Source organism: Ptychodera flava, assembly GCF_041260155.1.
Source record: "Ptychodera flava strain L36383 chromosome 23 unlocalized genomic scaffold, AS_Pfla_20210202 Scaffold_24__1_contigs__length_23054250_pilon, whole genome shotgun sequence".
NCBI lineage: Eukaryota > Metazoa > Hemichordata > Enteropneusta > Ptychoderidae > Ptychodera > Ptychodera flava.
The window spans coordinates 13,992,645-14,020,634 of NW_027248278.1; the positions used below are offsets into that span (position 1 = coordinate 13,992,645).

Consider the following 27,990-nt stretch of genomic DNA (forward strand, 5'->3'; position numbering starts at 1 on the left):
TCCACTAAACTGACGGTCAAAATTATACATTACTCAGCCCAATATTGCATACCGCCAACAAGACAATATCTCGCACTTGTACATTTAGCATCAAACGTTTTGCTTAAATCATAAAAGGAAGTCTACAATCACTGTGTTAATTTCATCAACATTCTTTGCTTTTTGAAAGTCTACATTAGGCGGGAGGGGTGAAAAAGACAAAAAATAATTATGTGCAACTTTTCCTATGGCAGTGTTTCCTGGGGAGGGGAAGTTACAGGGAATGACAATGGAGAGAACATTGTTCCCAGGAAGAAAACACTCTGTAGCATGTTCCTTCATTGTCATTTTAATACTTGACTTAACAATCTCATGAATGCATCAATACATTAACATGAAAACTGCACAATAAGACTTCTTAAGACTTTTAAATACAACATTTACACCTGAAACACGTAAATTTACTCTCCTGTGAAAATGTGTACACTGGCACATTCACATGTTGGCAAATTCACTCTGTAAACTTTCAAATCATTGTGTAAAAAAAGTTAAGACATATTTCATTGATTACATCAAATCTGAACAGGCTCATCTGAGAGTTGTTAATATGTAATAATATCATCAATATAATTTACTATAACAACCAAAAAACATCATATGAATCCAGGTTCATGTTTGGCATTCACATGCTCCATACAAACAATTCTGCCACACGGTACACCTAGGGAAGACTTCACAGCAACTTTAGCACAATTCCGTTCCTACTAATCCTAGATACCATGTCATCACTGTATCATAACATTTAGGGACAAGCCTCACCACTGAAACACCTAGGGTTGAACCAAACTGCTGTAATGAAGGTATGTATGAGTATGGTCCTTAGGAAACCCTCCTCCTATAGGAGACTCACTCAATTTGGGGACAGCATACACTCTTTAAATAGGCATTATGGTATAGTGAGGGCAATTCATAGTATACCAGGTATCACAGTGCTGAAGATGAAAGAAGTTTACTTAAACATTTGTCTTGAAATAATTTGGTAGACAGATTACAAATTTGGTAGATGATGAAACATGGTTTTGAATAATGGTAACAACAATAAGCCGGTATCAGAAAAGTGTCTATGGATGTGCATTCCATATGAGCATTATTTTTTTTCCTAGTTCGCACACACAAATGTGAATGTAAAATGTCATTACTTAAAATGACGGGAAGAACTCTTTCATCATGGAATATTCATCAAGTGCAGTTTCTCATTCGTATAGCAGAGTTCGACCTACATAAAGGCAAATAAGAGTGTCACTATAAAATCAATTGATGATAATGGAAGTGTAGAAAAAACTGAGGTAATTCAGTAGTTATCTGTCCCAAATCAAATGTAAATATGCCGGATATACCACACAGAGACATACCAAACAGAAGAAATAATGAATCTGGAGACAAGAGAAATTGTAATGAAACAAAATAAGAAAAGTGTCGACAATGGTCTGGGCAGAAAGTAAATTCAGAGGTACTGGTCCATGAGCAAGTGCCAGAATGCATTACACTTTGTTTTGTTTGGCCCCAAGCAAGATGGAAGTTGCTGTTAATTCCTATGGTTCAAGTTGATTTTCTAACATCCGGGCCATCTAAACAGTAAGCTACAATAATTTCTGCAGTACTTTGTGATTAGTCTGTGGGACCATCAGCAAATAAATAGTGAAATAAGGGAAAAAATTTGGACATTTGGATTTAAATGTTCATGGTATGAGGCATCCGGACACCGCGATCTTGGACAAAGTGCTGCAGATTAAGTACTTCTATCTGAGAAGCTCTTAGTTGTTGCTACATTGCAACACAGTATACAGTTGTTATCTGTCAAAATTTTTGAGTGTGCCAGATTTTCTTCACCTTCAAATACACATACAGGTATATTGCCACAGCTGTCAAAACACACATTTTAACGAGTCTAGAGAGAAGGGCAGTAAAGGGACAAGCCCTGCAGCATATTAAGTAAAACTAGCAAGCCTACAGAACATAGGGTCAAATCTTCATTAAGAAAATATTATGTCTCTTAGGGGGTATGCTATAGTTTAATGAAGTAACTGGACCCAACAGGATCATGTAGATTTGTATGATAGTTAAGCACGGGCCCTACAATCTTCCGTCTTGCTGTAAAGATAATCACTACATATGCATATCAATCCCTGTTTTGATGGACGCTCTACTTGAACAAAGTAGAACACTGTCTTGCTACGGCATCTGACAGAAGCTGACTGTTGGACCTGAACCAAAGTTCAAGGGAGTTGGATTGCACAAACTTTCCATGAAGCAGACATATATCATTGCTCTTCTGCAGAAGAATTCCACAAGAAATGCCTTCGTGACCTAGGGGAGTGAAAATAAAAGGGAGAGTTTATGAGAGGGATATGGTTTAAATCTCAACCTCCTGACTACCATGCATGCCAGAAAAAATGAATTAGATTATATACCCCTAGTGCCAAAAAATTTTGGCAAGATATTGCACATGTCAATGATGTGTTTGTGATATATATGATAGCAATGATAGTTAAAGGGGTAGTTTTTTATCAGCAAATTGACTAACTGTGCACAACTTTCAAAGGCCAGCAAAGGACTAAAATCACATAAACAGTCAATGTCAACAGCAACTAATGGAAGACCCAGGGATGAGGACTGCACCTTTAATGGTTATTATTATTTCAATTGTCTCTATTCAAATGAGTAAAATAGGAAATGGTGAAAATCAGTTGTTCATCACAAATGTAAGTCAGCACTGGAAATCATTTTTGAGGAAAGGACAAGTACTGGACCCTTCAAAACAAAAAATTCTCTGAAAAGAACAAAGCATATTTTCTGAAAGCCTATGATAATAGCAAATGCTGTGGCTAGGATTTTGCAACAATTGTTTACATAAAAATCGTGCGACAGTCAGTTTGAACAATCTCTGAAAATCAATTTTGCCTGCCCTATTACCAGCACTATGGTGTTTTCAGTTGGAATTAGCACCAATAATTGACAAATAATTAACTCATTTTTATCTGTCCTGGTTTGGTTAATAAAGTCTGTTAAAGATTCGAACAAGGGGTTGATCCTCGGCCAATAAAACTGTTGTTGAAAATAATCCAGGGCCTCAAAAGTAGACACGCAACGCAAAATTGAAAAAAAACCTATCGTTCACGCAATTAATTCCTTTGATGGAGTAGCTACCTAGGTACTCACCTATGATTTGGACTGAGTGTAAGTGAAGTTTTTCTTCAATAAATTTCATGTAATCTTCCATTGTCTGTATATTTCCTCTCTGTATAACAATTTTCTTGTCTTTCGAACAGCTTGTCCATTTTTTGCCAAATTCTTCTGTTACAAGCTTCAGTGGCCTGATAAAGGAATAAATTTAGCATAATACTTGATGATATTATTCTTGACTGGTATAAAATAACAGAAAATGGGCCTGTCGGGTTGCTGAACAATTTTTTCACAGATAGAGATGTGACTGAGTATTTGGCACCAATTTCTCTGATAATTAAGATAGTAGAGTGAGTTTGAATTGGGCAAAATTATGACTTTATATTTTGTATGACAGACAGAATAATGTTTAATAAAAATGTGAAATTGAGGATAAATTGCACATATTACTATTGATAGATTTTACGGCTTGCAATATCAGCTCACAGGCATTAGATCCATATTTGTGAACATTGTGTTCAGGCTTGAAAGTAACATGGTAAAAATATGGTAGCCGAGAGGTTCTTCCTTGTGGGGAAAAGTACAATAGATCAAAACCTACAAAGCTACACAAAAAACAATTCCTACAAAGCAAACATTATACATTGCCACCTATAGCTCAGTGACTGTGTTTGCTATCTGGCAGTGTGCACCATCTAGGAAGCTTGAAGTTTACTGGTTTGCTGAATATCATTGACATTAATAAATCATTTTAAACCGCCAATAAGATACACAATAGCTTAAGTATCAGACCCTCCAAGTTGCCAGAAATAATTACAATCCATACATCATCTAGTATAACCCTCCAAGCAACTGCACATTGGCATTATGGTGTTAATGGATCCCAGATATACAATTATTTGTACTACTATAAAACCTCTGCCAATCCTGCGCAAAGAAAAACCAACAAAATTAACTCACCTCAAAAAGTCGCTCATGTGTAGAGGTGTACTGAAGAATAGCCTCTTTGTAGTATTTGTGTGGTCCTTGTACAAAAGCTGCCCTCCCAGCACCATGTGAAGAGACGGGCCAATATATCCTACTTGCAGCTCTTCAACGTGACACTGACGAAATTCAAGTTTATCTACACTAAACGTATTGCACTCTGACTCGTTGATTGCTACCTGCAAGTCAAAGAAGATCACTTGCTTAGCAAAAAAGTGATGAGGATAAAAAGTGAGATAACAATTCAGAAAGGTCTATCAGAAAATATATGCATAGATACAATCAGCCTCTCATATTTTATACAGTAGAACAAGAGCATTCCAAACCAGTATATCATAGTACTGGTTATCATAATTACATAATACCACACTGGAGTTTCGGCCATAAAATCGCTGATAAAATGCTTTTGGAAGATTAATTAGTCTGTGTACAAGAATCTAAGGTTATTGAATTTTTGTTTCCTTTTAATTGCTCGTTGAAGAAATATTATGTAAATTAATTTTGCTTGTATCTTTCACCAAGACTGAGTACCTCCGTGAAGTATGCATCTTCATTACCATATCTTCAATCAATGCAATTCACCATCAAAGGGATGGTCACATAAGTTAGAAGGTTACATGTAACAGATCTACATTCCAGTTTAAGCAATGTATTCATTGCTTCGCTCTTATAAAGTTTGTGTGTGATACTGAGCGTACGAGCGTGAGTGCTTCACGAACTCTACAGCGTGTGGAGGGATTGCACTCAGAAAAATTGTTACAACTTAGCTCGGTTATTGAACCAATCTTTTAGAGATTGGGGATTTGGCTGAGTGCGGTTTTGTCTGTTGCTTCTCTGCTCGGTGACTGGGTACCATACGTTGTGAGTTCGAACCGAACTGAAACCACCACATTTGCTTACCTTCAGATTGGATGGTACATCTACATTAAATTGCATACTCTGAATTGCAAATTTATTTTGATTAGTGATGAAAACAACTATGGCAAGAACATCTGGCTTCCAAACTTTGCATGAAGAAACTCTAACGACAGAATCCGATACCAATTCCTGGTGCTCCTTGGCATGAGGGTACTGATCAAGTCCATCTGGAAGTGTTTGTGTGACAGTCACACCATCTGAGAGAGCATTGTCATCAATGTCACTGTCAAGCAGACAGACAGAACTGGGTTTTACACCTGAATCAGTAAGTAACAGATCAGCTGATGCGCCAGATTTTGACTTTATATCACTGTCAGTTAACTTAGTATCGTCCCTAGCTTCTCCTTGCAGACTTTCTATATGGACACTTTCCCTATCGGTGCTGCTGTCATCAGGAATACTCACAAGGTAGGCAGTGCCACCCATCCTCTGCGATGTGCTTCCACCTTCTGTTTTCTCAGTAACATGAGAACTACTCTGATTCATGTTCATAGTTTTACCTACTTCTGCAGCATCTGCAGAAATATCTTGTAAAAGGTCATTGCGTTTTCCATTTACACTATTGTCAAGTTTATTTAGAATGCCTATATCCTGCCCAGATGGGGTCAGATCAGGTGGCGTCACACCAACTGATGTCGCAGAGACTCCAGTCTGGATTATTCCTGGAAGCATGTCTACACTGCTAGTATCAGCAACATCCTGTGAAAAATTAATCTCTGACAGCAAGTCTACTATCGATGCTTCTTTGCCTTGTTGATTTTTGTCAACTTCCCTGTGTCCAAAACCTTCTAACAGAGAGTCAGTGAAGATTGTTTGTTTGGGTGTCCTTCCTCCATGGTTGTTTCCAACTTCATCTGGTATACCCTGTGTTGCACAAATGAGAAAAGGGGTCGTGTCCAATAATCAACGGCACAAAGTTGGAGTAATGTTGGAGTGGTGTTCTATTCTTGGAACATCTTGTACAAACAACAACAAGTAATAAACTGACTCCTGTAGTAGTGGCCAATATACATGAATGAGTAATTATCATAATTTAATAATGTATTAATCAATATAGTTGTATTATGAAAAGTTACATCATGTATTCAATTCAGCAGCGTACCGGATATTTGATGTTCTATTGCATATCAGACTACGAATGGTAAAAGATGGCAAAGCATTCACAAAAAGATGAAATTATTAGCTACTTCTCTAAATTTTATGATCACCAGTTCTTTTTCTATGGTAACATGACAGCGCATGACACTGTGTGTTTGGCATTAAAGCCACTTTTTGTGTTCATAAAAATTAAGTATCATGACAAAATGATATTTCCACTTTCAAATGAGATGATTTTTCTGGCTTTAGCTCTAGTCTGTATTACCGTTATTAGCTATTACTGCATGAAGCTATAGTTGTGCCAGAAAATAAATGCCATATTTGAGATTTTCACCTCTTTTTCTGATGTCACAATGCCAGAGAATACAGCGCTTGCTAACTCTCTTTTTCTTCTCTCCTCCTCAGTCTCCACTATTGTTGCAGTGTGCTTTGATGGAGTAGCTGTAGCAGTGACTGAACTAACCTGAATGCATATGTATGAAGCATGTCATGGCTTAATATTAGCAAACAGCATTTGATGAATGAGGAAGAGACATATAATCATTATCAGCCACCTTAATATTTAACAGAGGTATCTCTCTCTCTCTCTCCTCTCTCTCTCTCTCTCTCATACAGATATACCGTACATATTAAAGCTCCATAAGCTGTATCTTTTGGCTATTTTTTCAGAACTTATGTTTTGTGGTTTACCAACCTACACTTTCTGCATTGAATTCCTAAACTGTAATTTAATGCCAAGTATTTAGCATATCAACACTACATTGTTATTGTTGAAAATTGTATTCAAGTCCGGACTAGAATTTATTTGTAAATAATAAGCAATGATCACAACACACATACAAGCTGTGTTGACAAAAAGAATACTCAAAATTTCAGCATGACAAACGGATTAGGGTCAGACACAGTAGTTGATATACAGAAGCAGAATACTGAAAAACTTGCCATAAGTTACAGCTTATGTCCCTATAACATATAGCACACAAACACAACAAACATCTCATTAAAATTACAATTCAACACTACCACAATCAGATGTACACTTTTACATACAGATCTCCTCAAAATCAATGAATCAATAGCAATGAATTACAGAAAAGTTTAAATAACTGTACAATCTAAATACAAAAAACTCATCATGTAATTCTGCTAACGGAAACAGTAGCCAAGGTTACTGGCAGTTCTGGAAATCAGCTGAAAAAAAATGCTCTGTCTAAAGTCGATGAACTATACTCTACAAGTGCAAATCTTGCCATGTAACGGGTACATACCTGTACAGTTGGTTTAGATTTGGCAGGCTTCTCATCCATGAATTCAGTGACTTCTTTATCCCTGGTTTTGTCTTTGCCTTGCTTGGTTCCATGGTAACCCTCTCTGCTCCAAACCGGTTTCAGCCCTTTCAAATTCAGCCTGGATGACCTGGCAACGGAAAGGGTATCCAGCTTCAAATCTCTGCCACAAATTTTGATAGTGGAATAATAATTCTGATAGCCAAGATTTTACAGTAAATTCCTGTCTTTCAATCATAGAAAATAACATAGACTGCATTGAAGGTATTACTTTATCACCGCAGTGAAAATATTGTTACCTCAAACATTGAGCTAGCCGTACTCAGCTAAGTTACTTTAAATTCCTGATTTGTGTAAAAATCATGATAGTTTGCATAAATAACAATGATTATAAAATCAGCGTGACTTGAGTTCAATGAAACGTTTTGCATTCAAACAAATTTTTTCCTGCATGATAAATAAATCTGTTGAAACAATATTTGATGTCCATTCCTATGAGATAATAAACTGTAAACTTGAAAAAAAACAGCAATTGAATTTCTTAAATCAGTAAGGAAATTTTACTTGTCCAGAAAATTTTCAACACTTTCCTCACTTTTTCTGGTTTTCTAAAGACAAGTCATTGACAATGACATAGTCCCCACTTGTAATAGGAGTATTAGTCTTGATGGGGCAGGGAAATGTGGTCATTAAGAAGTATCACTGGAGAGTGGCGTTCAGATCTATGGACACATAGGTCTATATCATTGTTCCCAATTTGAAACAAGAGGCATGTCTAAGTTATGGTTCTAAATCAGGAAAAAAGATCAGACCTCCAGCTGTATTGGCCAGCCAAGAAATACATATGCGCATAATAAATGAGGTACAAGATGTGACATCTTAAGGTCTATTATCCTATCAAAATTGAAGCATAAAGAACTTGTGGTTACTGAGTTATGCATATATAAGTATAATCAAGGTCAAAGGTCATCAAGGTCATGTGACATATCGAAAAAAAAATTGTATTGCTAATTAATCCCTATATGCAAAAATCGAGACCTCTAGCTCTATTGGCTTGCCAAGAATTATATATGCGCATAATTAATGAGGTAAACCATGTGTTGTCATAAGGTCTCCCATCCTACTAAATATAAAGGACATAGCACTTGTGGTTACTTATTTATTGACATAAACATGTATTTTAGGTAAAAGGTTATCGAGGTCTAAAGAAATTTTGTCAAAAAATTTCTATCCTATAATTATCCCTACATACCAAAAATCAGACATCTAGCTCTATTGGCTCGCTCAAAGTTAGATATGTGCATAATTAATGAGGTACAATATGTGGCGTCATAAGGTGTCCCATCATACCAAATATGAAGGGTGTAGCACTTGTGGTTACTGAGTTATGGACAAATATGTATATTTGAGGTCAAAGGTCATTGAGGTCACGTGACATTTTGTCAAAAAAATTGTATTGCTAAGTTATCCCTATATACCAAAAATCAGATCTCTAGCTCTATTGGCTCGCTCAAAAATTGATATGCACATAATTAATGAGGTACAATATGTGGCATCATAAGGTGTCCCATCATACCAAATATGAAGAGTGTAGCACTTGTGGTTACTGAGTTATGGACAAATATGTATATTTGAGGTTAAAGGTCATTGAGGTCATGTGACATTTTTGTCAAAAAAATTGTATTGCACAGTTATCCCTATATACCAAAACTCAGACCTCTAGCTCTATTGGCTCGCTCAAAATTAGACATGCACATAATGAGGTACAATATGTGGCATCATAAGGTGTCCCATCATACCAAATATGAAGAGTGTAGCACTTGTGGTTACTGAGTTATGGACAAATATGTATATTTGAGGTCAAAGGTCATTGAGGTCATGTGACATTTTTGTCAAAAAAATTGTATTGCACAGTTATCCCTATATACCAAAAATCAGACCTCTAGCTCTATTGGCTCGCTCAAAATTAGATATGCACATAATTAATGAGGTACAATATGTGGCGTCATAAGGTGTCCCATCATACTATATATGAAAGGTTTAGCACTTGTGGTTACTGAGTTATGGACAAATATATATATTTGAGGTCAAAGGTCACCAAGGTCAAGTGACATTTTGTCAAAGTGTCTGAGATATCTGCGTGAACGGATGGGCTCACGGACAGACATGACCCACTCTATAAGCCCCCTGAACTTTATCTGTTGGGACTAAAAACTGTGTCACTGCATCCTTTTTGCAATATGAATACGATGAGAAACTAAATTTTATTTTTCTTGGCCTTATCTTATACCGGTACATCGGAGTCTATGGAGAACAGCCTTATACATGGGAGTCTATGGAGGCGTAAACTAAAAAGTCCTCTAACGCGGCCAAATTTGATTGCATCGTGAAACAAATTGACGTGCATCTGTATGAGGTAGGGTACTATCCTTGTACCAAGTTTGAACGAAATCGCTCCAGGCGTCTCTGAGATATCTGCGTGAACGGACGGACGGACGCACGCACGCACACACGCACGGACATGACCAAACCTGTAAGTCCCCCCGGACGGTGTCACTGGGGACTAAAAAGAATTGGCACAGGAATATCTCAGATATCTGCATTCATAAGCCCCTGTGCATGGACACAGCATTAATATTAATTTCATCCTGGGGACCCTGTGGATCATACCTGGGGACCCTGTGGATGGATATCAAAGACAGGAAAGAAAATGGCCGTCACACAGCCATTTATGATCAAATCATTACAAAAATCGGCGTGCATATATATGTGATAGAGATTAATATAGGTATCAACTTTCAATGCAATCCCACCCGGCATCGCTGAGAAATTTACGTGAACGCCCGCACAGTCGTAAAATATAGGAAACAAAATGGCCGCCACGTAGCCATTTTAGACCAGATCAAAACAAAAATCAATGTGCATATGTGTAACATATAGAGTGATCTATGTACCAAGTTTGAATGGAATCGCTCCTAACATCACTGAGAAATTTGCGTGAACATACGCACTGACATCAAATACAGGAAACAAAATGGCTGCCAGACGGCCATATTGAATCAGATCGTAAAACAAATCGATGTGCATATGTATGGCATAGGTGATAATCCTCGTACTAAGTTTGAATGAAATCGCTCCAGGCGTCTCTGAGATATCTGCGTGAACGGACGGACGGACGGACGGACGGACGCACACACGGACGCACGCACGCACGCACGCACGGACATGACCAAACCTATAAGTCCCCCCGGACGGTGTCCGTGGGGACTAAAGAAAATCAAAGGAAAAATATTTTTTTGTCAGGTCTCGTAACTAAACTAACTGTCTTACCCTAAATCTTCTGTCTCCCATGGTTCAGAGCTGTGCCCTGATGCACTGGAGCTCACTGATGGATCAAGTGCAATGGTAATCATTGGAGATTTGTGTGGCGGTGTGGACTTTGATGCAGTGCTGGCAAGAGAGGCTGTTGGGCTCTCGTAGGGGTCAAAGTTCAATCCTGACCACAGGGACTGCTTTATCGCTGAAATGTAAAAGAAACTATCTTGTTAGGAGAGAGGCCGTATTTCAGCTGCTTTAAAATGTGCCTGGAGCAAACTTCCAAAACAGAAATTTTAGCGAAGGCATGTGAAGGTATAACAACAACAACAAAAATGACAAAGTAAATAAAACCAAGAATAAACAATTATTCATCATTTCATGGTTTTAAGGCAGAAATGCACCTCGCGGACAGATATCCAAACTCGCAAATCTTTAAAATTCTTTTCTGGTCTACCACTTGTGGGGTTGATTTTAAGGCTCTCGAGATATAAAATGTTTCACTATCTTTGTTTTTTGAAAATCAAAAATATTTTTCTCCTTTGAAGTTAGCTCAGGGATAGCAGCCATTTTGAATTTCATACGTCAATAAATGTTCGGTAATTTGTTCCTGTAGTACCAAACTTCACACAGTGATCCCTGATTTTCATTCTTGATTTGGAAAGAGATTGGTTGAAAGTTTCGTTGAGGAAAAGTCTGAGCAAAGTCCTTCACTTTTGAGGCACGAACTAACTTAAAAAGTAAACATTCAGCAAATTTCAAGTAAAGTTGAAAACAGCCAAGCTATCTAAATGGTGAGCTGCAATAATTTCTGTTGTGATATTCAGCTTACAGATGGTAGTATTGGAGTGGGAATAACATTTTAAACAAGGACAGCAGGCAACGGTATATTCAAACATTGTGCTGTTGTTTGGTTGCAATTTAACCCAGTAACATGCCGTGCAAATGGACTCACATTGTGAGAGATTTACCGGTACTTACCCTTTTTGACTATTTCCAGTGGAAGGCAAAACAAATGTTCACATGTGTAAATGTTTATTAAATGATAAAGTTAATCATTGCACAGTTAACTTTTGGTAAAAAAAAAAAGTTTTACTGTTGAGCTTAACCTACATGACATAGATTAACGGGCCTACAGGGTTACAAGCATGATACCGTACATGAGAACAACAGTCAGAAATCAGAAATCAGAAATCCTGACCACTACACACAGGTTCCGCACTGGTATATCTGACAACTAAGTGTATTACAGGTAGCCACTGATCACATAAGAGAGGTACAGTTCTGTACAGGCTCTGAAAGTGCGATTGGACTACTGGGAAGTGACCACATATCTGTAGGCTTGATAAAATATACGGTTTGCTGGTGGAACTGAAAAATGAAACTGCACCCATGGAACTCTTAAATAATACAAAATCATTAAAATTTAGTATTTCATCCTTTCACCATAATGGTTTAACCCAAACCCATTGTTTTCATAGTGAGTGTGGACCTGTATACACAGGAATGGCGATGAACAGTTTAGATTTAGGAGTCTGTCCCCATTGTTCCACTCAAATGGGATACATAGTCAGGCTGTCACATAGGCTGTCCTCTTATATTGTGATTTGGCAGAAAGGTTAACATAAACAGTACATTGGTTAGATTATTTGCAGAATCCCATCACCAAAATGTTAACTCTTTGAGTGCCGTAGTTTTTCCAACAAAAATTTTAGTGCAATATTTTACCAATTTATATTAACTTTTCTGTAATTTTTTTATAATTTTTGACTTAATAGACATCACTTTTCATCAGCTTCATCAGTTTTTAATGAAAATTTTGGGAAAAAAAATCTGAAAAATTTGTCTGGATCTGAAAAATCATTGTCTGGGTTATAGTTTACAAAGATGACAAAATCGCCTTTGGCACTTACAGGGTTTCAATGGAAGTCTGATAAAGTCATATTAAAATCTCTTACCCATTGTTATTTGATGTGTTTGTCTCTGTTGTTTGGGTTTGTAGACTGGTACACCCTGTGACAATGCTTCAGACACATATTCATCAAGAAAGGACAGAGTTGAATCAATCTGTAAAGATATTTCAAATAAATGTTATAAAATAGAATAAATTCTACAAGTGATAGAGAAAAAGAACATAAAAGGTACACTAGTTGCAACTATGACAATTTTTTCCACTAATTCTGTTTTTACCTCAATGACAAATTCTTTTTTCTACTCCCAAAGCATTTTGATATACACAGTATTCAGCTTGTCAACTCGGCCTGTACATGCGTAGACTGCATTGTTATTGCTGACAAGTGAATTATGATCTGGACAAGAACCTTCATCTAAACAATGGCAGTGCATTTGCCAAATACAGATGCTATGTTGACAAGCTGAACAGAAGGCTATCCAACATACTTTGTGAACTTGAACAAGAACTTGCCATTCTGGCTCTATTTTAATTATCATGAGTGAGTTAACACATTTTCACCATGGAAAACATGTTAACAAAAACACGTAACTGTTCAAATTATACTTCACAATATTTGTTATCCAAACAAGGCCTCAATGTTCAAAATACTGAGAAAATCCATGTATATATATCTAACCAGACTAAAAGCAAAACGATCTAAACAAGTGTTATTTTCCCAATAATATATATATATTAAAAATATGTTATAATATTGCTCAATGTTTGTGAGTTTCATAGAACTTATGTGCAATGCTTGAATATTCTTACCTCCAGAGTCTGACTGGTAGGGGCTGGTAATATGTCCTTCATCAACGTCTTGTCCTGCAGAAGTTGATCAAACTCACAAGCTCTCTACAGATGAATAGAGATTTCAGAGAAATAATTACATTAGGAGTACACAAGATTAAATCAACAGAAATTAAATGATTTCATCAGATTTAAATTGCATTTGAAGCCAAAGACATGAACAGTGTGAGTCAGAAGTGTAGTATTGAGGTAGAACATGCCTCGGGGACAGATATTCAGACTGTCAAATTTCTACAATTCTTTTCTGATCTACTACTTGTGGGGGCTCATTTTAAAGCTCTCAGAAAAAGAAAACTTTTCACCCTCTTAGTTTTTCAAAAATACAAAATTTAATTTTTTTCAAAGAGCTAACACAAGGATGACGGCCATATTGAGTTTCAAATATTGTAAATGTCAGGTAATCTGTTTCTGTCAAAGATAAATTTGAATTGTGACCCTGATATTTTTTATTGATTTGGCAAGAGTATGGCTAAAAGTTTCACTGAGGAAAGTTTGAGCAAAAGTTTAAGTCTTTCACTTTCGAGGCGCATGTATTACTTTAAGAACAAAGAACATTAAGTGTAACATGTCAGGAATATGCACCTTTGAACTTGTAAGCCCATGAGCATAGTTCATCAAAACACACAAAACCATATATACGGTAGGCTGAATGTATAATGATTAGCGTACATAAAATAGATATGAACAATAGCATTTCAATAAGGCCGTCCAGCTACTCACCATATCACTACCCATCATACATCACCCTAATGACTCCCTAGTTTATTCATAATTATTTGCAAAACATTGTCCATTTCCACTTATCTTCACATGCAACACTGGATCAATATTCACCTGTCGTAGGTCCATATCATGACTACAAGTTTTATATCTTCTCAAACTATCCGTGAAAGTGTCACTGACATCTTCACAGCTGGACTGAATCTTGGCCATTGCAGTCAGTACCCAAGATGCAGTGCTCTCATCCTCAAAGCTCCTGCTGAGTAACTTGCCTAGTTTATCGACTATTTCATTGGGAGATAGGGACTCTGCAAGATGAGAAAACTCCCCCAGCACCTGGAAAATATACACAAGAGAATTTATAATACGGTATTCAATAAAAAATATTCCATTTACATACGATTTTGTTCAGGTGCTGTGATTTAAGACTTTAAATGGACAAAGTCACTCTTTTTTGACCTTTTTCAGATATTAATAAAACTTGGGATACTTGCATAAATTAACTCAGGGTACAAAATGACAACTGTAATGTCACAAATACCCTTTTCCTAAATGCAAACAGATGTTATTGTTTGTGCCCTCTTCACAAAATGGATTTTCCCTGTTCAAATTTCAGACTTGCTTATCTACATGTACATGTACAACAAATACACATAGGCACTATGTCAGGAAGAGCTGCCATCCCTATCTGTATGAAACACACCACCAATTAAGATTTCATAACAAAATATCAAGGCAAAAGTGAAAACAGAAAAGCTATCGAAGTTTAGTGGAACCAAATTTCTCTCAATCTGGGAAACATGAAAAGGTGATATTTTGGTAAATCTGTTTTATAGTGTACAAATTTAACAATGGCTATGAACTCACCCAACAAATGACGTGTATCAAGGAGTCCGGTAGCAATGGTCTGTCCATCAGTGAATTGTAACACATCACAGCATTGATCCGTAACTCTCTGTCGTATTCCTCGGCTGCTGTGTCTGCCATGAACAAGACATACCACACAAAACAAATCAGAGTGACAAAATAATAAGTATAAACAACAGACATCTGGTACAACCACTCACTATCAGCGATTCACTATCACAATCAGTAAATGTCTCACAGAGCTGGTAATATGTTACCTTTAATGGAAGCAGACATAAGACCAGTTTTGATGTCATTTTAGAAAGGCAAGAGTAAAGAGATCAAAATTAATTTTAAAAATAGCCAAATTTTAAAGAAACTGTGCAGCCGATAGTTTACATCATGTCAAAGCCAATCAAATGACAGCTTACATCATGTCACAACCAATCAAATGACAGTTTACATCATTTCACAACCAATCAAATGACAGCTTACATCATGTCACAGCCAATCAAATGACAGTTTACATAATGTCACAGAAATCGAATTCATCATTTCAGTGTTGTTTTTTTATAGATACTCCATGGCTTTATTCTACTACCGTACTCGTCCGAGTATAAGCCCCCGGTTCGGCAACACTAAACAGCTGTAAAACTAGGGGAGGGGCTTATACTCGAGCAACCCCATGTTATCTGGCACGGACGCATAATTTATGCTAATTTTATGCACGATTTTTTTCAACACCACTCGATCTTTCTATCGCTTTCAAAATCGACTTACACATCCAAATAAACTGATTGTACAATCTCTGAATACAGAAGTGACATTTTGGTGAAATTCAGCGTCAAAAATCCCCCAAAACTTGAAACAAAGACGTCATGTATGCTGCTGATCAACAGTAATGTGAACAGGCATGCATTGCCTTAGCCTACACGGAAAGGCAACTCAATATTCCAGTATCAAACTGTCTACATCTTGTGAAAACAACAACATAGCAGTGAAAATTGTAATAGTCACCAGGAAAAGTCTTCACAAATGAAAGGATAATTGCTTCAAACAAAAGAAACAGCATATTTCAAGCAGCATGAAAACATCGTGGCTGTGAATGAAATTTTCAATGGCCGACGTGAGTGAGACTGTTCTATTTAGGCGACGGGGGTGAGCAGGGTCAAAGAATCAAGATAGTACTGGGAAAACGTGTCATTTTCCTTACGATGCTGTCAAGGGAACTCCAGTTTCCCATTGTTTTAACATCTTTTAATAGTTTCTTTATTATCTAAAAGTAATTTGCCAAGTTAAATGACCAAATATACTCTCCTAACCTTTCTGTATTTGAGTTACACTAGGGTAGGGGCTTATACACGGATGTAATGCATTTTCTAAAATCCTCTGAAATCAGTAGGGCTTATACACGAGCAGGGGCTTATACTCGGACGAGTACGGTAGTTGACAATATGAACCTGGCATCAGCCAGTCAGATGGCAGGTTTCAGACAAGGTACAGTAACTGTACACTATATTTGCTTTCTAGTTAATATTCACCATTAAGGTTCTACATCTTCCAGTTGATGATTTGTAGCAAATTGTATGACTGGTGTCAGACAAAGTTATATGTGTTTAGAAGTCCTTGTTGCAACATAAGACCAGTTTTTGTGTCATTTTAGGAAGTCAAGAGTAAAGAGTTCAACATTAATTTTAAAAATAGCCAAATTTTAAAGAAACTGTGCAGCCGATAGTTTACATCATGTCAAAGCCAATCAAATGACAGCTTACATCATGTCACAACCAATCAAATGACAGTTTACATCATTTCACAACCAATCAAATGACAGCTTACATCATGTCACAGCCAATCAAATGACAGTTTACATAATGTCACAGAAATCGAATTCATCATTTCAGTGTTGTTTTTTTATTAATAATTCATGGCCCTATTCTGCTAGTTGGCGATATAAACTTGTGATCAGCCAATCAGACTGCTGGTTTCAGACAAGGTACAGTAACTGTGCACTATATTTGCTTTCTAGTTAATATTCACCATTAGGGTTCTACATCTTCCAGTTGATGATTTGTAGCAAATTGTATGACTGGTTTCAGATAAAGTTAATTTGTTTAGAAGTCCTTGTTGCAACATTTACCTTCTGCAATGAGTTTCATCAGATTGTTAGCCACCTCTTTAGGTACAATGGTGCCAGCCAATAGGAACACTTGGTTTATTGTGTTCAGGTACCACTCCGCTCTTGGAGAAAATGTACTAATAAGTGAGTTAAGGGCAGTATTTCGCAATAACCCCCCTAAGGTACGTTAGAGTGCACCTTGAACCTGAAAGACTTAAACTTTTGCTGAAACTATTCTCATGGGAACATCAAACAGTTGTCTTTCCACATCAAAAACGAAACTCAGCTAGGGGTCACCACATAAACTTTGGTACTACAGAAACAAATTGCCTGGTAGGTTTGCTAACACTTGAAATTCAAAATGGCTGCCATCCCTGTGTAGACTCTGTTGGGAAAAATTGTGCACTTGGTTTTCATAAAAATGTGATAGTGAAAACTGCACAATCTCTATCAAACAATGTAATATTGTAGCAATACCGGTACAGTACATGAGGGCACGAATGGGTGGCTACTAACCCTTTAACCATAATGGTCTGGCCCAAAATGATTGTTACCATTGATATGTATGGACCAGTTTACTGCCAATGGAGTGAGATGGTTTTAAAGTATGTGTTAAAGGTTGGTAATCAATGGACCATGTCACCCCAATTTCATGTTGAGTGGTCTAACTTCTCTTAGACTATTGAAATTGAACCTTTGAGTGCAAAAGTCAAATTTAGTCACCCTTCAAAATATATACCTCGGTCAAGTTTTTTTCGGATTTTTGCCAAAATTTTGACAATAAACTGCAGCAAATGAAATGTAATGTTCATTTGATCCAAACTTGTCAAAAAAAGTACAGAAAAATTCATAAAAATTAGTAAAATCTTGACCTAAAATTTAGGTTGATAAAATTACAGTTGGATCTTAATTTGGCTGAAGAGGGGTTCAAATTAAAGAGCAGGTTGTACAGCACAAGTACAAGTACATGACTGCAACAAAAGGATATCTTTCAGCCAGTGTGGTGATTTTGGAAACTAGATCTTTCTTGATGTAGATGTCTTTGGCAGACTTCAGATGCTCTGTCAGCTTTTCACAGATAACCTCCACGTTCTTCTGATTTGTCATTCTGTACAGAAGATCTAATGTCTAATTCAAGGAAAAAGACAAATAACGATTTGGTTTATAAGATACTCCTACCATGTTAAAGGGCCAGTAATGCTTGACAATATTTTGAACTCTTGCATCTTGTATGACATACACTGCAACATGAGAGAGAAAAACTGAGGTGCCTATGTCAAAGCAGCAGCGGTATAAGCCTGATGCAGCACCATCAATGAAGGCAGCAAAGGTATCCTCATTTTTGTGTCATATCGAAAAGGTCAGCTAAGCACACAGCCTATGACCTACCTTGAACTTGATAGTGTCGTCAGGGTCGTCCAGACACTCAATGACAATGAGTTGATGTTCAGCTGCATAGGTGGCGTTGACTTTGATCACGGCACTGAGGGCATTCAGACCTAGTATAGAGACAGCATCTGAGTGTCAGTCATTGAGTGGCAAAGAAAGTGAGAGCAAGGGGCTGTATCACAGGTAGTTACAGGGAAACAATCAGGAATCTAATATTGACGCATATATCTTGATAGTTGATATTGTTAAAAAAAGTATCCAAAGAGTACCGGTACAGACAGTCTGAAATTCAAAATTGCTGCTATCAAAATGATAACTCCATGGGGAATCTTAAGTTTTTGGTTCTCCCAAAAAAACTTGACAGTAAAAAATTCATGATTTACTCGACAAACTTCAAAATAAGTCCTGACTAGCAGCATATAACAGCAACATACCGGTGTTATAATGATTTGAGAGTCCAAACAGCTGTCCCCTAGGCATATTATTCTGCCCTGGACAATGTTAAAACTTGATGGATTCGAACATTTCAAGCTTACCAAAGTACCGAAGGTTGTTACTTCTTGCCTTGAGTAGTCTGCCAACACAGGCAGCTGCTTTGGCGATGAGGGCAGCGTTGGGAGATATCTGACATATAGTCATTATACACTCATAGAGAATTGCTGTAACATGGAAACAGAGAACATTTCTACCTTTAGTGACAGAACATTGTATGCAGGAGTGAAAATTTACAAGAACAGCTGTGTCAATGGTTTTGAAAAATCATGCTACTCTAGTTATGGTTCTACTCCAGAATAAAAAGGATACATTTTGGTCTTCAGACTTTACACTCCCTAAAGATCATGTGACAGTGGTACAAACAAACCCAGCTTTAACATGAACGGGTATGCAAATACACATATTCTATGCGCATTTTTGCACATGTCTTTGCTTGTAACGTGTTCCGTTTGAATTGTAGGTTAACCCTTCCAGTGCTGTAATTTTCTCCCGCCAAAATTTTAGTGCAAAATTTTACCAATTTTATAAGTTTTTCTGTAATTTTTTGATATTTTTGGACCAAATGGACATCACATTTCATTTGCTACAGTTTTTTCTCAAAATTTTGGCAAAAATCTGAAAAAAATTGACAGGGTTTATTTTATAAAGGGGATAAAAAAAGACTTTGCCGCTCAAAGGGTTAAACTTATTCCAGGCAACTTCAAAGAAGTGGCATGTATGCAAAGTACTGTAACAATTTGAATGCCTGAATATATGTGTCCAAGGCATAGTTTATATTAAACAACAAACCAGCTGATGTTCAGCATTCTAGTGCTTGTCACCAAGATTAAATCTCCACACCGAAAACTCACCATATGACATGCAATGATGCTGGTCAGCCCGGATCAAAGTGTTTTCCAGTGTCTTGTACATCAGGGAGCTGTTGCTGTAATTTACACAAGACCGTTGACCATATAAGGTACTGTACGCATATGATGTGAACATTGTTGTGCACAATAACCATATAACAGGCTTACAGGCAAGACTTGCCACTTCGATGCCTGGTATGCATTTTTTTTACACACACTAAACGTTTTCATATCATTAACAGGAAGGAACCTAATGACTGGATTGTTTGTACAGGATAAACAACAGAAAACCGACACCGAAATATATCTGACATGTAAGCCTTGAGACAGATTACTATCACCAGTCTGGGGTTCAAATTAATGTCTTTACGACCAGACCAGTCATTAGGTTCCTTCCTGTTAATGATATGAAAACGTTTAGTGTGTGTAAAAAACCATGCATACCAGGCATCGAAGTGGCAAGTCTTGCCTGTAAGCCCTGTAGGTATTTGGCTATTCACTCGTCCATTATTGGTGTATCCGTCTCCGGTAAAGTTGTATTCAAAGTTGTGAATATTAAGGACTAGAAGCTTATCCGTTAAGGTCATACCCTTATAAGGTAAAATATTATTTAAAGGTGTGAATATTAAAGAAGTTTGCTACACTAAATAAAGTTTACATGAACGCCAATGAATGCAGACATTAGGCAGGGAAATGTAGTTATTTTGTCAGCTGCCAACTCTTTCACTCAAAATACTTACACAGCATCATCTTGTCCGAGTTTTGCCAACATTTTAATTATTCTGATCTGTAACCACGGTGCCGGAATTTGATGGTACTCATAATCGGTTGGTAGTTTCTTGTCTATGATCTGCTGCAGTACTGTAATGAATGGTGGAACCAAATCTTTGTACTTGGCCGTATCTTTCTGCAGAAGAAACGGGATATGCAAGTAAGAAAAAAATTTGTTTTTGCTAAAACTTTCCTCAATGAAACATTCAACCATTCTCTTATCAAATCAAGAATAAAATTCAGAGGTCACCATGCAAAGTTTTGAATTAGAGAAACAAATTACCCAACATTTACTAAAAATTGAAATTAAAAATGGCTGCCATCCGTTTTTTAACCCTATGGAGAAAAATAAATTTTTTGATATTTGAAAAAGTTTAGACGGCAGAAAATGTCCTTACTCAAAGAGCTTTAAATGAGCCCAAACAAATGTTAGTTCAGAAAATAATGGTAAAAGTTTGAGAGTCTGAATTTGTGTCTCAAAGGTATATTCTACCTTAAAGGTATACAGTCACCTGTAATCTAAATATGCCCATATATGGTCAAAGGGGCATTCCTTGGTATTCAAAATGTCCATGTGAGGGCATTGTTTTTAAAAAGCGACCATCTGCTTAAAATCTGTGATTGGTAAGATTTTCTCTTTCCATGGTAACTGTGGCAAAATTGGAACGGGTGAGAGTATACCTTGAAATCAAAGTAATACCAAGCACTCAAGTCATGTTTCTTTCTTAAAGGGGAACATGAGAACTGAAACAGGGCTGTTTGAAAATGACATCATTGTTCTCTCATTATAGATATTTGTCTGCAAATTTAGGTTACAGTTTTGGAAGTTGCCCATTCAAGAACATAAAAAATGCTATTTAATAGGGGAACACAAAACAGTTTTATCAATACCAGAGAATTTTGTAATGTCATCCCCAGATTATTACTGATAATGTATCTGATTATCCAGTATTGTGGCCCCAGATGTTTTCTGCACCAGAAAATTATCTCTTGCATTGCCAAAACTGTAAAATAATAGCAATAATGTACCCCTTCCGGGCCATAATGACTGAAGCAAACTTGCACTCCATAATGAACTCAGCTTTGCCTCTACATTAAGCTACGTGCAAAGTTTCCTTTCATCCATTATGGACCAGGAGGGATACATTATTGCACAATTGCTGGCTCAGACTACACTGGGCTATTTTGTCAGCATTTCAAGCAGCAACGTCCGATGTTGAATGTAATCTGTACACAGCGCTATTATGACTGATTATGCCCACCTTGATAAGATCATGGAAGATGTACAGAGCCGCTGACATGACTCCGGGATCCTTGTCACACAGGGCTTTCTGGAATTTGCCGTGGATGTGTTGGACCACATTGGGCGCTTTCTTGTGGAATTGCTGCAGCGTCATGACAGCTTTGATACGAACAATGGCCCTGTGAAATAAAAAGTGAAAACTGCAGGTAAGAACTGAAAAGCTTAGGAAAGCTGCAGTATAACCTTCACAACTTCGTGTTACGTTTTGTAAACTCTTTTCTCAGATGAACAATAGTTCAAAATGTTCTACTAAAATTAAACTATGATAGAATACCCGGTAACAAGCACTATGGCATGCATATCATTGAATTTGTCTTTGTGGATATTAAGCTGTCAATCGTCATACAGGAAACGCATGTACCATTGGCTGTGTTCATTGACAAGTTAGATACCAGATATGGCCACCTGTTTTTGACTGGTGAATTGTATGTTGTCTATACTGAATACATGGCATCTGCATATGTGCTGGGTGAAGCTAACAGGTTAGTTTAAGCTGTACTCGTGATAACTACATTACATCACAATGCATTGCAATAATTCCACTACATAACGTGGGCACAACGATACATTGCAATATCCCATTACATCACCATAACTTCACTTCTGTACATCACGATAACTTTGATCAATTGCGATAACTTAACTACCCCGAGATACATGTATCTCTACCACATTGCATTCACTCAACTATGGTAGTTTTATTCACAGATGTGTTCCCAGTGTGCATGTACATCCGAGGTGACTTACTTGGTGTGCTGGAGTTTGTCTTCCACAAGTGGTAAGATGGCTGCAATCATCTCAGTGTTGATGAGTCTAGACACCGCTGTCAGCGCTATGCAGACTTCAACAATGTTGGTACTTCTCAGATCCCTCTGTAACGTGTTGATCAGCAATACAACCAGTTCATGATTTTCATGAAGAAACAGACTCACTGCCAATATCCTGCAAACCAAGTGAAAAAAAAAATGGATGTACCCTAAAACCTTTCTTATTTTCAATACCTCTGTAATCTGGACACTCCATAGTACAGACAGCTGCAGGTTGCCCAAACTTGCACAGTAAACTGGTTTGAATATTATCTGATTGTTAAGGACTCTTGTGACGAGTCAAAAAAGAACACTCTGTAAAAGTAACGTTGGTACAGTTCACTGCGTAGAATAGTTCATTCATTGATAATTAACTTACCGCACATATGTGATATTAAAATCATACAGGGATGATACAGACACTTATAGTGGAGGCCTCCAGAGTGTTGAAATTTGGATTGAAGATGTGCATCCATACATGAAAGTCCCTGACCAGGTTTCCCATCTGCTGCCCTGTGGTCTTCATGAACAGGACAGTTGGCAAAACGCAATGTATGGTACTGGAAAGCTAGTGCACTGCACAGTGTAACCTCAAATCTAGGACTGCATGATAAGCTGTATCCCAAATTCCCATTTCCCTGCATCAAGATACTTTCTTGACTAATTGGACATCAATTTACCTACATGTAGGGAGCGCATCCTGATACTGTACTGTACGCCTTACATTTCAAAATCAGCCAGTGTAATTAGGGTTACCTGTGTAAAATGTATGCAGGGTTCTCTACCATAGGATTACAAAGGGTTGGGCCACTATTGTGTTTTTTTTGAGTAATCAGTTCATATGTTAATGACTACACAAAAGAATACATTTTTGTAACAAAAGAGTATGCAAGTTGTTCAGTAAATTTGGCAACTCCTGTTTTTTTCAAGTTGTGCAGAACACCAGCAAAGTCTACCAGAGCATGGGGGGAAAAACATGACATACCATTATACACAAGAAAGCAACACTCCATTGTGCCAAAATTTAAAGATACAGTGGGTGGAAACATACCAACTCTTTTATCCAATAGAGTTCCTTGCTGTGCAAATTTGAGTGCATGGATGTATCCAAAGGAGGCGTCCTGACCAAGCATTTCACAGTAGATCAGCCTGACTAAGTACTCACGCATCTGCTTCTGTTGGGAGAGAGAAAAAGAGAAACAGCTAGAAAACAGAGACACGACTGAGGGGGAAATCGACAGAGCATGCAGGGAAAAATCTTACAGGGACCTGTAGTGTGTTCCTCGAAAGCAAAGACTTACGCTTTTGCTCAAACTTTCCTCAAACTTATGAGCATTCTCTTACAAAATCAAGAAAAAATCAGAGGTCACCATGGATATTTTAAACAAGAGGAACAAATTACCTAACATTTACAGTAACTGAAGTTTGAAATTCAAAATTTTGAAAATTCAAAGTTTTGGAAATTATGCATGTAATTTAACAATTAAAATAACTTTTTTTGTGACAGCTCAAGTTACTATGAGCACTGTAAAAGACTGCTCATGGCTCAGACTACAATCGCTAATCGTAAACAGCAACACATGCAAAACTTGCAACATTTGTCCAAGTTTCTGCAGAAGTGGCTGTTGTCAAGTGCATGCAGTTAGTAACAAATCTTCCACTGCGAACAGCCCCATTACTATAACAGCTGCACAAAATTTGTCAGTCAGTGACATAATGTATTCTTATACTCTGGTCACCCTTTGACAAAGTCCAAAGGTGAGCAGTGAGGTACATGTTTTAGAACATACCTTACTAATGTCAGGATGTGCAAGGCGTTGCTTCAAAAGTTCTAATTCCTTTTTGATAATTCTTTCTTCCTCCTGTGGAGTGAAATAGTGCAATTAAGCATTACATGATATTTGCTTTGGATAACATTTTATTTTTCTTAACGTCAACAATACACAATTATATATTGTGTCTTATTATATTGAAATTATGGACACCACTTTGAAAATTTTGGAAAAACACCCAGATGGAGGTGCATGTGTAATCACCAGACTTGTTCATCCAGAACAACTCCACACTCATCCTTGATAACAATGGGTTCTGGCCAAACTATGATTGAGAAAGGATTAAAGAGTATGAATTACTTCAGTTTCCAGTTGTGATGGTTTCTTGACAGATGCATGAGGTGATTGACATTGAACACGGTGCAAGGCGACTTAGCACTTTCAATTCATGTAATGCAACTTTCAGAAGTTACAATGAAAATGAATAGGAAATGTGTCATGTTACAATTTGACATCTACCCATAGTCTGTATATAACCATTGATTGACCACAAATATCTTTACAATGGCTAATAGAGCGAGTACAGGGCTTCAGTGAAACAAATACTAATATCCAGTTTACAAGTTTTGCCCAAGTTGATATAAGAATATTTTGAAGTACTTTCCAAACTGTATAGTACGGATTTTAGGTCACGTGACATTTGTGTTGAACGTACGCGTTCGATGCAGGTCTAGTCCGAACTTTCGTGTTAATTCTTAAATAGACCAAATAATCAGAGAAAATGAAACTGTTGTGTTGAAGATTATTATTTTAACTACATTTTGGGAAATTTTCACTTTTGTACTACGATAAATGGCAAAACAGCACGACTACAAACTCACGCGTACCGGCGATTTTGGCGTCCATTATGAGCGTTGTGCCGTGACCTCAAATGTCCCGCGAAGGAGATCGAACATATACCTCTTTGATAGGCTCTCCGCATGACTTATTCAGATCGCATCACTATTTTTTAGGGGTGGTACGAAAGTAGAGATCATGGGCTTCATTTTGAGGGGGCGAACGTTAAAATCGGCCGAGAAAACTCAATCTGTGATCAAACTTTGTGTTTCGTTTGTGTTTTTTTGAAAGAAAATCTTGATTTCCTTAAACGTTCGGCCCCAAAATTAATTTTATGATAAATATTAATTGTAATTCTGCAATAATTACGAGTCTGACGATGCGAAAAATGATGCTTAAGGCCCTTTTTAGCGAGTATGGTTTCACCCCAACTTTACATCCGGGCACTCCCAGGAATCACATACAAGTAATCGGCGCTTCGCCGCATGTTCTGTGTCAGGAGGTCTAAGCTGAGTTCCGACGTTCATGATTTTGCAGCTTGATTTGTCTGATTTCTTATCTAACGCAAGGATCTAGAGAAATATACTTTACCCTTTCAAACGTTATCTTGTTCGAAGTAGTTTGACTTCCGGGTGGTATTTTTCGATAGACACTGAGAAGTGTCAAGCCAGCACTGCACTGCAGTGTACAACTGTAGGCATACGCACGTGCACCACACTTTGCCGATACTATACTGAAATTTTAGTTTCGATCTTTAGTTCCCGAGAAGGGACTATTTTGGTTTTCTCTGAAGAACAAGGCCATAGATCATTAATTTGTTCTTTCCTCATTGACGGTGTCCCTGACTTTGGAAAAGTTTGATTTATACTGGTTTGTATTTCGGACCGCTGACTTCGAGATGTTCGAGGGTCTATGTTATTTCGGGGGCAGCTTAACTTTACATCCAGTTAAATGCAGTTGTTCATTCTATAAATGCGTGTTGCTGTTTTACGGCATTGACAAAGGGTTGAGAACGAAGTTTTTTTGACTTTTTGGAAAAGTTCTTGTAATTGTTTTAACTTAAAATCTACATTAATCAGACATATTTCATAATCATTTAATAACAGTTGTAATCACACAAAAAAATTTAAAAAAAATTTCGAAGTTCAAATTAAAAAAAATCTAAAAGAATTTTTTGTTAAATTCAAATCAAGTTCTAAAATGTCACAGGTATCATTTGATTGTTTACAGGTATTGTTGTTTATTTGTTTACCTTGTAAATATAAATCTAAATAACTGTTTTCATATATGCAAAGTAAATATGATGGAATATGATTATCATATTTCTGTTGATGTTCACAATACTTAATGCATACAGCGATCAATGTCACAGGTATCATTTGATTTTTTACAGGTATTGTTTATTTGTTTACCTTGTAAACAGCATTCTAAATAACCTTTTTCATTTATAAAAATTAAAAACCATTGAACATTTCGTCAGCAATATCCACAAAAAATTTCATCAATTTTCAATAAGAAATGCTGAGTTATTGCAAAAGCACAAGAAATTGCAATTCTAGTTCTCTCAAACAATGTTCAAAATGGGGTCACCTGGTGGTTATGATAACTACAGGTGTCTACCATGGCATAATTTCTAATGGAAGAAGTTTTTTATCAAATTCAACAGGACATAACTCTGCATGTACTGAACCGATTTTCATCAAACAAAATGCAATCAATTGGTCTTGAAGAGAGCTTTCTTTTGATATATAATTTATTATTATTGTAGCTGTCTATCAATTTCATGTAAAATCCCTATGTATGGATTAGATATACGAGTTTCGTTTTAATCACTCTCCATTTTATGACCAGAAATCAAGAACTTTCTTCGTTTACTTTCTCACTGTGCAGCAGTTGTCCCGTACTACTTTCGATTCAGTACAGGGAAGGGGCGGGGCACCAAGCATGCATGCAAAGTAGCCGATGGACAGTGACAAGGTCTTTTGTCGGTCGATATGAGAGACGGTAATTTGTGCCTACAGGTTGATTTTCAAGTCTTCAAATATGCCTGTGACGAATAAGGAAATCTTTGAGTCGGGGTGACGATGCCCTTGAGATCGACTCAAAGTCAAGGATATACTTTTTTTTTTTATACGATATCAGATATTATCAGTTTTGTTCATGGAGGTAATTTTGGTTCAGCCTTTCAAGCCTGTATTTGATGTTGAAATGAAATCCGGCGGACTAATCAATGTTCTGGATTACTACTCTCAACGAATTTACCTCTGAAAAACAGAATATTCACCGGTATACTTACGTGTTTTGACTTGGCCTCTCCAACACATCGAATGAGATTCTGGAAGCCGGCCGATATGTTTGCACCCCTAGTTCCATAATTGCCGGTTAGGAAACCTGGCAACGATGCCAGAGTCTTCTCCATGATGTCGGACATATCAGACGAGCATATTTTCTCTTCAGAATGATATTCTATACCGATAGTATGTGAAAAACACAGCAATTGCAGATTTTATGCTTATCATCCATGGACGCCGCCATATTGCTTACCGAAAATCTTCGTTGGCGG

General features: G+C 37.1%; 1 protein-coding gene across 1 annotated transcript; it reads right to left on the minus strand.

The window, feature by feature from the left end:
• Positions 1–312: 312 nt before the first annotated feature.
• Positions 313–27,979, minus strand: LOC139124682 (AP-4 complex subunit epsilon-1-like). The gene is made up of 22 exons (XM_070690804.1): positions 27,724–27,979; positions 24,609–24,680; positions 23,827–23,993; positions 22,760–22,954; positions 21,972–22,131; positions 20,679–20,845; positions 19,942–20,015; positions 19,132–19,254; positions 18,596–18,705; positions 18,193–18,334; positions 17,228–17,338; positions 15,112–15,224; positions 14,359–14,580; positions 13,486–13,569; positions 12,722–12,830; positions 10,779–10,968; positions 7,431–7,578; positions 6,497–6,625; positions 5,047–5,928; positions 4,123–4,325; positions 3,199–3,353; positions 313–2,346 (listed from the first exon to the last, which is right to left on the minus strand). The coding sequence occupies exons 1-22, from the start codon at positions 27,856–27,858 to the stop codon at positions 2,183–2,185; spliced, it is 3,855 nt and encodes a 1,284-aa protein (XP_070546905.1). The 5' UTR covers positions 27,859–27,979; the 3' UTR covers positions 313–2,182.
• Between the last annotated feature and the right edge of the window lie 11 nt (positions 27,980–27,990).

Coding starts and splice junctions, on each gene's coding strand:
- LOC139124682 (XM_070690804.1), bottom strand. CDS start 27,858: ATGTCCGACATCATGGAGAAGACTCTGGCATCGTTGCCAGGTTTCCTA. Junction 22,955..23,826: donor TTAAATTTTGGCACAATGGA/GTGTTGCTTTCT, acceptor CTTGGTTTGCAG/GATATTGGCAGTGAGTCTGT. Junction 2,347..3,198: donor ACACTCAGTCCAAATCATAG/GTGAGTACCTAG, acceptor TCACTCCCCTAG/GTCACGAAGGCATTTCTTGT.